The 16,744-nt window shown below is 44.6% G+C and overlaps 1 protein-coding gene across 1 annotated transcript in view; it reads left to right on the forward strand.

Annotated features, from left to right (window-relative positions):
• Utp20 (UTP20 small subunit processome component) overlaps window positions 1–16,744 on the forward strand; it is an 81,853-nt gene that overhangs the window by 39,566 nt on the left and 25,543 nt on the right. Inside the window, exons 26-39 of the mRNA XM_052166047.1 lie at window positions 115–281; window positions 1,413–1,621; window positions 4,643–4,786; window positions 5,703–5,782; window positions 8,450–8,673; window positions 9,314–9,458; window positions 10,467–10,549; window positions 11,423–11,571; window positions 11,817–11,867; window positions 11,968–12,120; window positions 13,283–13,438; window positions 13,726–13,866; window positions 14,298–14,435; window positions 16,435–16,574. Coding sequence (XP_052022007.1) covers window positions 115–281; window positions 1,413–1,621; window positions 4,643–4,786; window positions 5,703–5,782; window positions 8,450–8,673; window positions 9,314–9,458; window positions 10,467–10,549; window positions 11,423–11,571; window positions 11,817–11,867; window positions 11,968–12,120; window positions 13,283–13,438; window positions 13,726–13,866; window positions 14,298–14,435; window positions 16,435–16,574 — 1,980 coding nt within the window. The remainder of the gene's footprint in view (window positions 1–114; window positions 282–1,412; window positions 1,622–4,642; window positions 4,787–5,702; window positions 5,783–8,449; window positions 8,674–9,313; window positions 9,459–10,466; window positions 10,550–11,422; window positions 11,572–11,816; window positions 11,868–11,967; window positions 12,121–13,282; window positions 13,439–13,725; window positions 13,867–14,297; window positions 14,436–16,434; window positions 16,575–16,744) is intronic.

Here is a 16,744-nt window from a genome sequence, read left to right on the forward strand (position 1 = left end):
TCTTGACTTTATATCTGTTGAAATCTTTGGGGATGCTCATTACAGACCTGTAGCGAGACAAACAGCTAGTGCCATGTCTGTCGTGTGTAAGGATAATGCTCTTTGACTTTTCAGAATCTTGTTTGGGCGGATGAAGAATAAGACAGGGAGTAAAACCCAGGGCAAATCTGCCTCGGGAACCCGCATGGCCATTGTTTTGCGGTTCCTCGCGGGGACCCAACCTGAGGAGATCCAGTTATTCTTAGACCTGCTGTCTGAACCTGTGAAACACTTCAAGAATGGTAGGTCCCGACTGCCACCCTCACCAAACGCACACCTCCGTGTTGAGCTTGTGCTGTTCCTGGACGGAAGTCTTTGTGGTGGGATAGCTGCTTCCCCGTACCCCACTCCAAGTGATGTAACCTGTGTTTAATCTCTCTGTAATTCTTTAGCCATTTAGTCAAGTGTTCCTTCACAGAATCATTTGCCTGTGGAGCAGTGCCTCGTCTCTACCTCCTGAGTCCTAGATCCTCGGCTCAGGGGGAAAGCAGTGGAGCAGTGTGTGTGATAGTGCGGGCTAAGGTCTGGCTCTCTCCTGTCGTAGCCTGTGGTGTTATCACAGTGAGGACTTGCTGTGACTAGGCGCGTTGAGCCATTGCTTTAACATGACATTGCAAGCCTCGGTTGACATTTAAAACAAACACAGGAGCTCTCACTATGTGACTGTCCCCACTTTACAAGTGAAAGCACTAGTACAGGTAGGATTTGAACTCAGACCTTTTCTGAAATTAAAATCCTTTGTTCAAGTTCCACAATTGATTGACTTTAGTCTAGCATACATATTTCTTTGGTAGTGTAATGCATTTTGTTTCAGTTTCAGTGTACAGATGAGTGGCCCTACTGAGCACCTGTGTTGTGTTGGGTGGGTAGCCCCCGGATGGAGGGGGTACAGATAATCACCAAACCCAGCATAGCGCAGTAACTTCAGTGTTCAGGAATAGTATTTTTTAAAATTGGGTGAGCCAGGTGTGGTGGTACATACCATTAATTCCAACACTTGGGAGGCAGATCTGATAGATCATGGACAGCCTGGCTTACATAATGAGTACCAGGACAGCCCGAGCTACATAGTAGAAAAACCCTGTCTCAAAAAAGAAATTTAATAAAATTGGGTGAGATTTATACTCATAGTCAGCTCTCAGACTCCTTTATCTTTCTTTATCCCTCAGTTTCCCTATCTGAAATGTGAACAGTAACAGCTCACTGAGCATTTGGTAAGAGTTGGGAGATAGTACCAGAGGAAAGAGTGCTGGCCCCCAGAAATAACACATCCCTAGAGAAACCGCACTGCTGAGGGAGCTGGGGAGGAAGCCGTGGTCAGCAGCAGAGTAACGTTTCACTGTGTGGCATATCCTCTCCGTCTGTCTCACTAGGGGACTGCTGTTCTGCAGTCATCCAGGCAGTAGAGGATTTGGATGTGTCTAAAGTTCTTCCCGTGGGGCGTCAGCACGGCGTCCTGAATAGCCTGGAGGTTGTGTTGAAGAACATCAGTCATCTCATCAGTGCATACCTTCCCAAGATCCTGCAGATCCTGCTGTGCATGACAGCAGCCATCTCCCATATCCTCGACCAGCGGGAGAAGGTGAGAGGCTCACGGTAGACGCTTGCTCCTGAGCGTTTTTCTTGGGAGTTGGATTGGAGTCACTAATGTCTTTCCTTCTGTAACCCTTAATGTTGAGACAGAGCCACACAGACTCTTTAGAAGTTCACACTAAAGCCGGTGCAGTGTTTTGAATAAATGAGGACTGTGGTGAGCAGGAGTGGTTAGTTATCTGACTGACTAGTGAGAGGCAAATACTACAGGGTTTTTTGCTGAATTGTATTCCAAACCTGTTCTGATAAAATAGCAGTCTGGCCCTGAGCTTGCTTTGAAGAACATGGGGAGGTATGTACTTTATAATGCACTGAAGGCTTCTCGGAGCACTTGAGATTTGAAGTAAAGATCCAGCCTCAGATTTTGCCTTTGAGTCTGTCATAAATTTCAGTTTGTCAGAAAATCATCTCTGTTGATTCATCATATACCCAGTGCCTTCCAAATGCAGTCTTCAGTAGAAGTTGGTTGCCAAAATTTTAAGCTGCTTTTTGGATAGCCATAAATCAGCCTTGATGATGAAATGGTCCAGCAGAACTGACCCCTGAGGTAGTACAGTTACGTTCTGAGGAGAGAGTGCAGTGAACAGAAAGCATCCCGTAAACAAGGTTGGTGACCCAGCGTGGACTTTACATGAACGTATGAACATACTGCATGCTGGGGATTCCTGACACGCCGTAAGCAAGGAGATGATAAAGACACTAGGTTGGGCATGACTGTGGGATTCACTTAAGGAGGAAGGTGCAGGAGGATCATGAGTTTGAGGCTAGCCTGGGCTACTACACATTAAAAAAAAAATTGCTATTTTATCCAGGTGTGCTGGCCAGCACCCTGGAAGCAGAGGCAGGTAGATCTCTTGAGTTGGAGGCCAGCCTGATCTATATACTATGGTTTTAGGACCACAAAAGCTATATAGTAAAACCCTGAATCAAAAGGGGAAAAAAAACGCCTTGGTTGCTTTGTGGGAAAGAGGCTTGGCGTGGAGAAGCCAAAGGTGACACGGAAAAGAGGCCATGGAAAATTTTCTGTGCACACATAGAGAAGATGAGACTTTGCATTTGTGCTGTAGAGCAAACAGAAGCAAGCGTCTGCGCTTGTTATATCATAAAGGGTGTCACGTTTCATAAAGATGCATCCTTTGGACCTGAGTTAACTTAGAAGTTACTCAGTAATGGGCCTGGCTCCCGGGCCACCGTTAGGTAACTCAGGGGATCATTTTGTGCAGCTTCATGGCTCATTAGTCGGTGAGGTGTTAAGCTCTTTCACGGAGGTGGAGCTAGCTTCTTGCTCTTTTAAACAAGTCCGAGGAATTCCTTCCTCTTAGAGGCCTAGTGAGTCCTGTGTTTGAGCTCAGTTATATGCACACTTGTTCTTTATGACTCTGATAGCCTCAGGGTGTTGGCTGGCCTGCAGTGTGTGTTGTTAGGTTGTAAATGGTTTTGTGGTGTTTGTACATTGAAGCAGTGGCTCCTAGATAAATATATATAAAATCCTCAACTGCCTATTTCCAGCTTTTCATCTAGTTTGGTCACCAGTTGTGGAGTAAGCTGGACAGCTGGAACTCCTGTTCTAGAAATAGATAGAATGTGCCCGTCCTGCCCCTGGGGAGAAGCTGGGATGGGGCAGACTGGGGCATCTGTTTGAGGTCTTGTTTCCTAACACTGGTTTGTTGTTTGCTCCACATGATCACAATACTAGGTTTTTTTAAAAGTATCAGTTATCGTTTTTATCTCCTACCAAACCTGATTCAAGGGACATCACTGTTCCCAGTGGAGTGGAAGCAGATCAGTGTCTGGAACCGTGTGACTTCTCGTGTTTGCCTGTTCCTTCCTCTGCAGCTAAGAGCAAATAGGTGCTCAGACCAGGCCCACCTGTGTGAGGTGTCTTCCTGATCCTTGTGCTTCTGCAGCAAGTTAAGAGTATCCTTGTTTGTAGTCACTTGAACTTAAAGTGACTTGCTGTGTATTTAGATATCTCTGTTGATTAGCGTTGTCTTTTCCTGGCAAGTAACTTCCCTTAGTTTTATTCCTCGTGTCTTAGAAACAGACTTGACATTCTTTGGTGGTGGTACATGTCTTGAATCCCAGCACTGGGGAGGCAGAGGCAAGTAGATCTCTGAGTCTCTGTAGACAGCCTGGTCTACAGAGTGAGTTCTAAGATTGCCAAGATTACATAGAAGAATCCTGTCTTGTAAAACCAAAAGGGAAAAAAGGGCATTAACTACATAAGAGGATTTTCTTTGTTGCCCTAAGTTTCAGGATGATTCTTAGGTAAAGCTGTAGGTAAATAAGGTCATATATAAAAGTGCTGCCATTTAAATATCTAACAACCACGATATAGTGATCAGGTAGAAAGGGAGTCTGAGTTTGAGTCCTGTCTGTTTGTTGGGCTTTTGCCATTGTTCGTTTAGAAGGCATCACTGAGGCCCTCCTCTCTCCTCTCCAGGTCGGAACCTGTTCCTTCTTTAATAGTCTAGTGGAAATTCTTCCCGGCTTGTAAAGCCCCTCACTTGTTGAAGTATACATAAGTTTCAGTCCCTCTTATAAGTATGGACTGTGTCTATAATGCCATTGATGGAGACTTGTGAATAATTCTACACGAGAAAGGAGACATGTCTTGTTAACGTTTGCTCTGACTCTCCAGCCTCTGTGTCTCTACACAGGCACATCTGTTTATTTTTATTGTTGTTTTATGTATATGAGTGTTTTGGCTGTATATCTGTGCACTGTGTACATGCAATGCCCTCAGAGGCCAGAAGGGGGCATCGAATCCCCTAGAACTGGAGTTAGAGTTGGTTGTGAGCTGTCATGTGGGTGCTGGGAACTGAGCCTGGGTCCTGTGCAAGAGCAGCCAGTGCTGTTAAATTCTGAGCATCTCCTCCAGCCCGAGTCTCTTCCTGCCACACGAGCAAGAGCGTCTCTCTGCAGAAACCAGGAAGGGAAGGAGGGAGGGAGGGGAGGGGGAGAGAGGGGGGGTATGATGTTTATGTTTGAAAAATGTCTTTGTTTACAGATACAGCTGAGGTTTATTAACCCACTGAAAAATTTAAGACGTCTGGGAATCAAGATGGTCAGCGATATCTTTTTGGATTGGGAAACCTATCAGTTCAGAGCAGAAGAGATTGATGCTGTGTTTCATGGTACAGTTTGGCCTCAGGTAAACGGGAATTCCTATGTCTGCCTGGCCCTTCTACTTCTCCCTTTATTTTTTTACCCGCATAGTCTACCACCGAGACATCAATGCCATCTACTCTTTCTTACATCAAGACTCATTGCTGCAGGTTGTTAGAACACTGAGTTAGACCTAAAGATCAGAGAATCAGTAGCATTTATACCGAAGGTTAACTTGAATATGACTGTGTGCCTTAAAGAGGCGTGACCTAACTACCTTAGCCCCTCCGCTAACAAACATAGGGAAGGTGTGCGTTGTTGGTCCTGCATTTCTTTACTGATGTCTCTGCTTGTGACCGGTTGTCATGGTAACTAATGTAGTTAGCTACCTAAGAAGGTGATGGGAGGAGCTTGATTTTGAGAATAGTTTCTGGCTGTGTAAATTCAGTCATTTCTGACCATTTGGAACCCAAAATAGCTGGTTCCAGTATGGAGACACTCTGTGCATGATGCACATTTTTCTGTTGTTGTTATTTTTCTGCTGCCCTGCATCTGTCCTGTGTGCTCTCTGCCCTCTGAGTCCCCGCATCTGTCCTGTGTGCTCTCTGCCCTCTGCGTCCCTGCATCTGTCCTGTGTGCTCTCTGCCCTCAGAGTCCCCGCATCTGTCCTGTGTGCTCTCTGCCCTCTGCGTCCCCGCGTCTGTCCTGTGTGCTCTCTGCCCTCTGAGTCCCCGCGTCTGTCCTGTGTGCTCTCTGCGTCCCTGCATCTGTCCTGTGTGCTCTCTGCCCTCAGAGTCCCCGCTTCTGTCCTGTGTGCTCTCTGCCCTCAGAGTCCCCGCATCTGTCCTGTGTGCTCTCTGCCCTGGTCTGTTCCACCTCCACTGTGCTCCTCACCCTGCTTACCACTGCTCTCATCTCTTCCGTAAGTCTGTGATTTATATTGCCTTTATCTTCTATCCTAGATCTGCAGGCTTGGATCTGAGAGTCAGTATTCGCCTACTCCTCTGTTGAAACTAATTAGCATCTGGAGCAGAAATGCAAGGTAAGACTTCTTCCTTCCTTTCAAAAGGAACAGTGTTTTAGCCAGTCTTGTCCAAACGGGTCTAAGGACCTTCTGCCATACAGTGAGCCACTGAAGTGCAGCCACAACAGATAAAGCAATTGAATAACATGGAAAGGTCTCAAAATACATATTGTTTTTAAAGATGTATTTATATAATGCAGGTGAGTACACTGTCACTCTTCAGACACACCAGAAGAGGGCAGCGGATCCCATTACACATGGTTGTGAGCCACCATGTGATTGCAGGGATTTGAACTCAGGACCTCTGGAAGAGCAGTCAGTGCTCTTAACCGCTGAGCCATCTCTCCAGCCCCCAAAATACATAATTTTAAGAAAACTAATGGACTTACAAAATATGTATGATGTATCCCAAGAAAATGCTTATAAATATATTTATCTATGACTATGAGATAAAACAAATATCTAGGATACGTACATAAATTTTTTATGAAGTATGTTATAGTACATGAATGCATTGCGTAGTATAAAATCAGGATGAACACATGTACTCAAATATTTTTTCCTTCTAGTAAAAACATTTAGTAGGCTTTCTTGCAGGCTATTAGAAATCCACAGTACCTTTACCCTGTGTCACCCTAGAGTACAGTAGAGTCCCAAGGCTCAGTGGTCCCTGCTGCCCAGTGTTTTTCTGCCCCTCCTTCCGCCCTGCCTTCCTGGCCTCAGAGACCTCTATTTGACCTCACCTTCTGCAGCACCAATTTCTAACGTGTTCTTAGAGTGAGCTCTTAAGGAAAACCTAACTGTGGCCTGGACTGTCCAAAGCTGCAGAAGAGGGCTGGAATATATGAATACTTCACAATAAAAAGTGGGAGCGTGGGTAAAATTCACCTTCTAATGTGATAGAAATGGAAATTATAGTATAAAGTCCAAAGCTGACGTCTAGGCATGACAGTTGCTAGGCACGGTCCTCCAGCGCCTATGTGGTCATTGACTCAGCCATCTCATCTGACCTGGCCAAGAAAGGAGCAGAATACAGATCACACGAGAATGACATCATCACATAAATTTGCCATGTTTTGGCATGCTTTCCTGAAAAACACTCATTGTTTATTGATGGTCGATTGTGCCTTATTCCCAGTTCTTGCTTGAGCTGGAGACTTTGGAGCCTGGGAGCACTCTAGACTTTCTCCATCACTGTCTCCTTGTAAAAGTCCTGGGTCAGGTAAAGCCTTGGTGTGATCTGGTGATGCTATCCATTGGTGTTTACAGAATTGGAACCCTAGTGTATAACTAGTTTTTCAGTTTTTGTTTTGTTTTACATCATTCACCTTTACGGTGTGAATGCTTTCTTATTAAATGGACTTTCCCTAAAACCCCAAAACACTGTTTTCGTCATCTGTTCTTTCTTACTAGTGGGAAAACCTGTTTGCTAAGAGGAAAAAGACTCAATTTCCTTATCTCCCCGTATGATAGGGGATTTTGTACTTTCTTCTGAGCCCTGAAGCAGTGGTTTTTGTTTGTTTGTTTTGTTTTGTTTTTTGGATTTGGTTGTTTTGAGACAGGGTTTCTCTGTGTAGCCCTGGCTGTCCTGGAACTCACTCTGTAGACCAGGCTGGCCCCAAACTCAGAAATCCGCCTGCCTCTGCATCCCAGAGTGCTGGGATTACAGGTGTGCACCACCACCGCCCGGCTAGCAGTGTTTTTTTTAAGTTTGAGAAAGGTTTTATAGTGATGTATACAAACAAGTTACCAAGGGCTTTAGTCCAGGAAGATGGTCTAGCACAGCTCAGCCTTTCTTTATTTTGTCCCTTATTCAGGGTGCTCATCCACACTGGACGTCGTTTCATTGAGTCCTGAAGTTTCTCCTTCCCTACCCACCCACCTCTTCCTCCACACCCAGAAAGTAGATGCTAGGCTGGAGAGACGGCCTGTGTTCCAAGCATTTCTGACCTTCCAGGGGACCTACGTCTGCTTACCAGAGTCCTTCCTGTGCTGTCTGTCACTCTATCTGCTTCCCTTTTGTGTGTAGTACACACCTGGAAAATGTCTCCAGGGGAGGCTGACTGACCTTAGAGTTCCAGTAGCCACAGACGTACATATTTAGCTGTATAAGAAAGAGTTAGTGAATATGTATGTCAAAAACTATTTCATAAAAATGTTCCTCTTGCTGGGCTGTGGTGGCTCACTCCTTTAATCCTAGCATTCAGGACTCAGAAGGCACAGGCAGGAGTTTGAAAGCCAGCCTGGTCTACAGAGCAAGTTCCAGGACAGCCAGAACTACACAGAGAAACCCTTTCTCAAAACTGCTCCCCCAACCCCCAATTATTTTAGAAATGAGGATATAGCTCAGTAAGAGACAGTACTCCTAACATGTGTAAAACTCGTCTCAGCCCTGCTGCTGCTTACGACAGCTTGGTGGCTATAACAGGTCTGCCCTTAGTTATCTGTAATGTGAAACAATGTTCCATCATAGAGAGGTGGTGAAGGTTAAGTAAAGATGCAAATCTAAGTAATACAATGGCTATAGAGTGTTTAGAATTAGCCATTGAGTTCTAGATTTTTAAAGTAATTTCTCTTCATAAACATGTACAGTTGTTAACATCAGTGTAGAAACTCTTATGGAATGCTTTAAACATAACTTACTGAGAAATAAGGTGATTATTACAATGTCTTTTCTCTTTGCAGATATTTCCCTCTTCTGGCAAAACAGAAACCTGGGCACCCAGAATGTGATATCCTGACCAATGTCTTTGCAGTTCTCTCAGCAAAGAACCTGTCGGACGCCACAGCTAGCATTATAATGGATATAGTCAATGATCTCCTCAACCTTCCAGATTTTGAGCCCACAGAAGCAGTGCCTAGCCTGCCGGTAACTGGCTGTGTGTATGCCGACGTAGTCGAAAACTCAGGTGTGTGCAGTGCGCAGGGCGTGTGACGCGTAGACATGGTAGCAGCTGTTGCTCTCAGGAAAGAGTCGGTAGAACTTAGTGTCTTTTTTCAGAGGTGTGTGTAATCTGGAATTCTTCGCACTAGTAGGAATGTAGATCCCTCTCCAGCCGGGAAGTCTCAGCTGTCCTCCAGGACACTGGGAAATGTTCTCCACTGTTACACCTGAATTCTTCCTGTTACAGCAGCCCGACAATTCCTGTACTGTAAGGAATGATTTCCATACCCTCCAGTTCTTACATATATTTCTAATCTACCTACTGATGTATCTTATTTAAAGAAGAAAGGTTATTTAGTGTTTACAGTTGAAATGTGTTTTTTGGGTTGTATGTTTAATGTATGAATGCTCTGTCTGCATGTACACCTGTATGCCAGAAGAGGGCATCAGATATCCTAGATGGTCATGAAGCACCACGAGCTTACTGGGAATTGACCTCAGGACCTCTGGAAGAGCAGCCAGTGCTCTGGTTAACATTGAGTCATCTCAGCAGCCCCTAGAGTTGAAATGTAAATGTTCATTAATAATTGGATGCTTTCCTTATTTGTCATCAAGAAAATCTTATATAATAATGAGAAGAGGTAATTGAGACCTCACTATTTCAGAGCCTATCACTGTAGGAGGGAGACTGATTCTGCCGCATGTGCCTGCAATTCTTCAGTATCTCAGCAAAACCACAATAAACACAGAAAAGGTGAAAAAGAAAAAGAACAGGGCTCAAGTCAGTAAGGAGCTCGGCCTTCTTTCCAAGTAAGTGGCGGATGTGCACTAACAGGGAGATTAGCATACGTGCTTTAAAGGTTTAAACCTTAATCTAGCTTTTCAGTTAACTTTTCAACAAATTAGAAAGAATGAGTCTTTAATGTTTGTAGGGTCCTGAGTCTAATCTCTAGCACTAAACACCAGCCCAAAGAAAGAAAGTGGAATGGAGTGGGAGGGACAGGCGGGAGTGTAGCTCTGCGTGGAATGCACGCTGCATCTTCCAGGCCCCAATCAAACAAACAGTTTGATTGATCCTCCTTTGCATATCTGCTTAATCAGAGTCTCAAGCTTTGTTAGATCACTAAAAATACTTGGAAGAACAAATTGCATGAAGACTCAAGCCTGGCTTTTTAAAGACTTTGGCAGTAGAATTAATAATATATAATCAGTTCCTGAAAGGGCAAAGTTAGTAATAAGAAACTATTTTATCCTAAATTTTAATGTGAGAGTTACTAAACTTACCGATAGCTTTTTATTACTCTCAGCAATGTAAAAATGATAAATTAGGACCTTCTAGAAGCTGGAATGTTTTACTCATGTTTCTGAGGCTAAGTGCTTGCCGCAATTCATCCCGGGCGATGTGGTGGAACCATGACAGGCCGTTAGGCTCAGAATGGCCAGAGTGTCACCTACCCTCGGCTGCTTCCCAGGCACACCGCAGCTGTTCATCTGGTCTCCATTTTTCTCTAAGCAAAATGAGACAGAGGAATTCCTCTATCACTTTGCTGTTAAGGGAACAGCATTGAAATATCATGTGTGAAACCTTCTGTGGTGGTGCCTGAGAATATTTCCTTGTGAAATCAAGAAAGGCTGAGTTGGCAGATGGCAGCACCCACATCAGGACCACCCACACACCCAGATACTGTCAGAGTTACAGCAGTACCAGGGTGAGAGCACCCACTGCGCATGCACTTGTTGGTTTTCTGCAGTTTAGCTTGTTAGAGATTCTTCTTCCTGCACATCTTCCTAACGTGTCTGTCCATTTGTCCTCTTTAGGATAAGCAAGTTTATGAAAGACAGAGAGCAGTGTTCTCTCCTCATCACGCTGCTCCTTCCGTTCCTCCTCCGGGGCAGCATTGCTCAGGTACCGCCCAGAGTGCAGAGTGCTGTCTTAGGCTTACTTGTGTAGGGAATTTTATTGCTTAAATCCTGAGTATGTTCCAGAAAACTTCAGGCTGTTTAAGAAGTAAAACATTTGAGATAGAGGGGGATGTGGGCCATCATCCTCTGCACCTCAGTAAAACTGTCCCCTCATCTAGCTTCTCCATTTCATGATTTTTCTCCCTTTTTTGAACAACAGTGGAACCCAGGAAGTGCAGTATATAGATCACAATGGAAAAATTGAGTGAAAAGTCTCTCCTTCAATAATCAAACACAAGTTTCTGAGCCCTCATTGACTTAAGAGCTCTTCAGGAGTCAGTCGTGAGCCAGGTAGTCATGTGAATATCAGCCCAGGGATCTGCAGTCAGTGAGGAGGGCGGCTTTTCCTCAGAATGCTCCTGCCCTTAGCACTGCTGGGATTGGATAACCTAAGAGTATTTCAAAAGCACATGTATTCTTTATTTGAATGAAAGGAAGAAATTGTGACATTATAGATTCTGTGTTAAGTTACAATGCTAATTTTTTAAACTACCATGAAATAACTTTTTCAATTCTTAATCATAACTATTTCAAATGCTACCATAAAATACAAACTGAACTTGGTGTGATGGCGCATACCTGTAAGCCCAGCACTTAGGCAAAAAAAGATTGTTAGAAGTATCAAAACCTGGTCTCAAACTATGTAAAGATGCCTGCATGAGATGAGAGAGTGTGTGTGCACATGTGTGTGCGTGCACATGAGAGCGAGAGTGTGTGTGTGTGTGTGTGTGTGTGTGTGTGTGTGAGAGAGAGAGAGAGAGAGAGAGAGAGAGAGAAGGTTTATGAGATACTGAAATACAGTTTCTTTTGACCTCAGGACACAGAGCTTGACATCCTGGTGACAGTGCAGAACCTGTTACAGCACTGTCTGGATCCCACACACTTCCTCAGACCTCTCGCCAAACTCTTCTCCGTCATTAAGAACAAGTTGTCAAGACAGCTGCTCTGCACTGTTTTCCAGGTATGTGATGCAATTCTTTTTTTTTTTTAATCCCAAATTGCTGTTTCTTTCTACCCCATAAATATTGGGGTGGAATGTTTGTTCCAGCCCCTTTGTTCCAGTGTGAGGTCATATGAAGTGGAGTGACTCAGAGGCTGAGGAGATCAGGGGAGTGACAGCGTCGTCCATTACTAACTGTGCTGCTCACAGCCAGAAATGCTGCCTCCTCACACTCAAAAAATAAACACATTGTCCTTTCCTTTCAGAGTCTGTCTGATTTTGAAAGTGGACTAAAATATATTACAGATATCGCAAAGGTAAGAAAGAAATCTTATTTCTCTTTGGCTTCAAAAGTATTAGTTTATTAATATTGATATAATCCCTCTATTTATATGGCTGTACCATCGTCTCTCGTAGCTTAATGCCTTTGATAAAAGACATCTGGATGACATCAACTTTGACGTTCGATTCTCAGCCTTCCAGACCATCACCTCCAACATAAAGGCGATGCAGAGGGTGGACGTGGACTACCTCATCGCCGTGATGCACAACTGTTTCTATAATATGGAGGTGGGTGAGGCTCACAGCAGACACCTAGGCTGTTTAATAGTACACTCCCAAATACAGCGACCTAATTCCTAAGTTTGGTTTTGTAAAGAAGACAAGAAGTTTTTAGGATAAAATTTCTTTTAAATGCAGACATTTTTGTTTAGTGAACTACTAGTGTTCCTCTCATGATTTGAAAGACTGAAAGTGTTAATTAATAAATACATGGAAGCACTTCAAAAAAAAAAAAAAAAAAAAAACACCACAGGATGCCTGGCCTGGGTGCGGCAGCATGCTCTGTAACTCACCACTGAGAAGCAAGACAGGACGGTGGCTTTGATGCCAGCCTGGTCTACAGAGCAAGACCCTGTCTTTTGGTTTGGTGAGGGTGTTTATAGAATAGGTCTCCATGTGGAGTTCTGTCTGGCCTGAAACTCTATGTAGAGCAGGCTGGCCTCAGCGTCACGGATCCTCCTGCCTCCAGCTCTTCAGCATAGCCTCCCATCCTGTGACATCACAGCTTGCTGAGAGCTGTAGGGAGGGAAGGACAGACCCGGGATGCTTGCACAGCTTTCTGACTCTTCTGAGACCCATTGAAGGCCAGCACGGTGGCTCATCGGGAAGGGCACTTGCCAGTCAAGACTGACCTGAGTTCAATCCCCAGGACACATGGAAAAATCCAGATATGGTAGCATGCATCTGTAACTCCTCAAGATGGGAGGGAGAGACTAAAGAATCCTCAAAGCTTGACAGCTAGCTAACCTGCAGTACTCACAGCAGCAGAAATGCTGCTTTACTAGCTCACTACATTCTTAAACTCTGGGGCCTTTAATCTAAGTTACACCAGGCAAATGTTCCTCTTTCTGCCATTTTTCATGACAACCTAATAATCAAAATCTGGCTATAGTGAACCTTCTATTCCGCTTGCTCTGGGAGGCAAAGCTGGTCTGAAAGTACTCCACAGCACTTCCTGAAATGAAGACCACGGCTCAGTGTGTGTCCAGAATCCCACGTTGTGGTCATGATCCTCCGTCTGCCTCTCTCTAAACCATGAGGCACTCTCGGGCGTTTCCTAGTAGGGTTTGGCACGGTAGCTCTAACAGGGTTTTGATTTCCAGGACAATAACACTCTTGTATTACTAGATAAAAGTCAGCAGTAGGAAGACTTGTTTCTTCTCCTTTTCAGATAGGAGACATGTCTTTAAGTGACAATGCCAGCATATGCTTGACAAGTGTCATCAAAAGGCTAGCCGCTCTGAATGTCACCGAGAAGGAATATAAGGAGATCATTCACCGGACACTCCTGGAGAAACTGAGGAAGGGGCTGAAGAGCCAGGCAGAGGTATTGTAACTGACTTCTCATTACTTCTGTCTACGGGTGTTCCCCGTCTTTTCTGTTGAAAAGCAGGTGGGTTTAGTATGAATAATTAAAATAGTTACCAATTGTCACGAGCTTTCTGAGGTTTTTATTTTACGCAGTTTTTTTTTCTTTCCTTTTCTTACAGTGGAAGAAATGGTTTTCTTAAAATATGAATGGCTGTTTCAACTACCTTATGTTATCTAGAAAACAGGCAATTCTTTTAAAATACTTTTGTTTTTGTTTTTTGTTCCTCAATGTGATACTTGCAGAGCGTTCAACATGACTATACCCTGATCCTTTCCTGTTTGATTCAAACTTTTCCAAACCAACTGGAATTTAAGGACCTGGTGCAGCTCACTCATTCCCATGACCCGGAGATGGACTTCTTTGAGAACATGAAGCACATCCAGGTAGCTACAGTTGCTCTCTTCTGTCTTCAGAATTACAGCTCAGACAATTATGCCTCCTCGGAACGGTGGCCCTTTGTGCTCCAAGAAGGTTTCAGGGTTCCTTCCCCTGTCTGCATGACCAGCAGGCAAATTTGCGTATAAGGTGATTGTCTCCTGGGGGTCTCGTATCCTGGTGGCATCGCCAAATTCAAATCATAATAGTGTCAACTTCCTTTGGTTCTTCCCCCCCCCCCCCAAGGGAATTCAGGCCTAAGCGCTATGGATTATATGTGTGAAAGGGAGGCAAGACCCGGGATCTGCTCTCGTAGCACACGGCCATGCTCTCCTGGTTCCCTGCCTTTCAACTTCTCATGGAAAAAGTGCTTGCGGCAGAGGCAGGGGTGACTTTGAGACTGTGTGGTAACCACTGCATATATTACCTAATTTTCTAGATCCACAGGCGAGCAAGAGCCTTGAAGAAACTGGCTAAGCAGCTCCTAGAAGGCCAGGTTGTGCTGTCTTCTAAATCTCTTCAGAATTACATCATGCCTTATGCCATGGCTCCAATTCTTGATGAGAAAATGCTCAAGGTAAGCCACTAGTTTAAGAAGCATGAGCAGTAGTAACCAGTTTAAATGGCTTCTGGCTTTATGAGGAAGGGTCTCACTGTGTCCCCAGGCTAACCTTGATTGAACCGAAACTCCCCAGCTTGTGCGCTTCGTGGCAGGCGTGTTTGCATTTGTTTGGTTCCTTGGTTTCTGGCTTTTTGGTTTGTTTGGAGATGGGTCTCACACTATTCAGTGCTACCCTAAAACTCACTGTGGGAGTGCAGGCTGGTCTCAGACTCCCAAGTGCTGGGACTGTAGGTGTGAGGCACCCAGGAAGGGGACATTCTTCTTCCTTCTCTCCTTATTCTTGAGGTGTGTGTGGGGGGGGGTGTCATTGTGTTATTGTGTTACCCAGTCTGGCCTTGAATTTAAAGCCCTCTTCCCTCCCTAGTTGCAAGACTATGGTCCTGTACCACCAAACTCATCCTTAAAAGGTCTTTAAATTCTAGCTTTAAAAGCCAGTAAACAACCAATTGTGGCATTGACTTGAGGCCTTGAAGGACGAATGACGTGCAGTAGACTCCAGCTGGGGCCGGTTGTGGTGGCGCACACCAGTAGGATTTGCTGAAGGAGGCAGAGGCAGGAGGATCACGAGGCCAGCCTGGGCTACACATTTTCAGAAGCAGGCAAATTTCTGAGTTCGAGGCCAGCCTGGTCTACAGAGTGAGTTCCAGGACAGCCAGGGCTACACAGAGAAACCAGGTCCCAGGGGAAAAAAAAAAAAAAAGAATCCAGCTAGGTTTCTTCAGTGTTGCTGTAGCATCTTTTAACCTTTATCTTTGAACCCACTTGTGACTCACAGGTTGCGTTTCCCAGGGCCCTGCTGTATGTCCAGTCTGACAGTCCGTTCCTGGGAACGGGTTCTAGACAGTTTGCACCTGGCATGTTTATTAATAAGGTTGGGTTGATATCTACAAACTCCTTATTTCCTTTTTCCTTCTTATTCCTTCTGTTAGTTTGTCCTGACATTTGTGATTTTTTTTTTCCTCTGCTGTCTTATTGGTTACAGAAGTATTTTTACCATTTGCTTTTCCCCTCTATATTATTTTTAAATGCACAATAAATATTCTTACTGCTTTATAAATAGTTGTCTTCTTAAAAAAATAAATAAATGTCAGATAAGGAAAGGTCTTGAGCATTTGCTCCCGTGCTTACGATTGCTGTGCTATGTTCTCCATCCTGCTGTGTCTGTTCGCATGTCTATGCCTTGGTGTCTTTTCTGCTCTGATGATGGGTATAAGTATCCCCATCCTGGGCCGGGCTCTGGTGACTGGTTTCCCTTACTCAGCTATGCTGGTGAGTGCTCTGTTTAAACCCGAGAGCCTTTCCTCAGGCAGCGAGCTCTCTTCTCCCCTCACTCCACCCTGTACACTGCAGCTGCTGGGCCCAGCCTCTGTCTCTGTGACTCAGACACCATTAGGCTCTTTGGGGTTCTTCTCCTGCACTGGAACCCCACAGTTGTGTGTACAGTAAGTTCAGGTCCTGACAATACTCCCTCTCCTTCCTCTTGGGGAACACTGTCCTAGTCCTGCTGTAATTGACATCCAGAGTCTAGCCACAGGAATCACATTTTTGTCCGCTTTCCTAGTTTAAGGTTTGAAGCCGTCAAGAGTGTAGCGGTGTAGCAGTGTGGTTTTTTACATTGGTCACAACCTTTTTTTTTTTTCACTCCCTGCCAATAGTCTTGAACTCGTCTGGAAGATCTGGGCAGCAAAGGGTTCAGAGTGCATTAATAGTAATATTCTTTCAGTTGATACCATCCTTTCCTGGGGTTAGCATGGGAAAAGAAGGAAGGGCAGCTTACCTGACAAGCATACAGTGTGTTGTTAACAGTGGTTGGTAAATCACTTGTGAAAGAGCTGGAGGTGTTAAAATTCCTTCTGCAGTAGCCGATGGCCTCTTGTCCTGCGGAGTATACCAAACAACCCTTGGGTTTTCTTAGCACTCACTCATCCACTGAAGCTCTTGGTCTATTTCACAGCATGAAAACATTATCACTGCTGCCACTGAGGTTATCGGAGCCATTTGCAGACACCTGTCCTGGCCAGCATATGTCTATTACTTGAAACATTTCATCCATGTCTTGCAGTCAGGACAAATCAACCAGAAACTGGCTGTCAGGTAGAGTCAATTTCTTTGTCTTTAAAATGTAACCTAAATTCTGCTTCCTGAATGGGTCTTTCTGGGACCTCCACTGACTGAATGTCGTTGTAATGTATGAGTCTTTCTGGGATTTCCACTCACACTGACTATGTGAATGTGATTGTAATTGATGATGCTTGTTTTGGTCA

This window comes from Apodemus sylvaticus, chromosome 20 (genome assembly GCF_947179515.1).
Source record: "Apodemus sylvaticus chromosome 20, mApoSyl1.1, whole genome shotgun sequence".
Lineage (NCBI taxonomy): Eukaryota > Metazoa > Chordata > Mammalia > Rodentia > Muridae > Apodemus > Apodemus sylvaticus.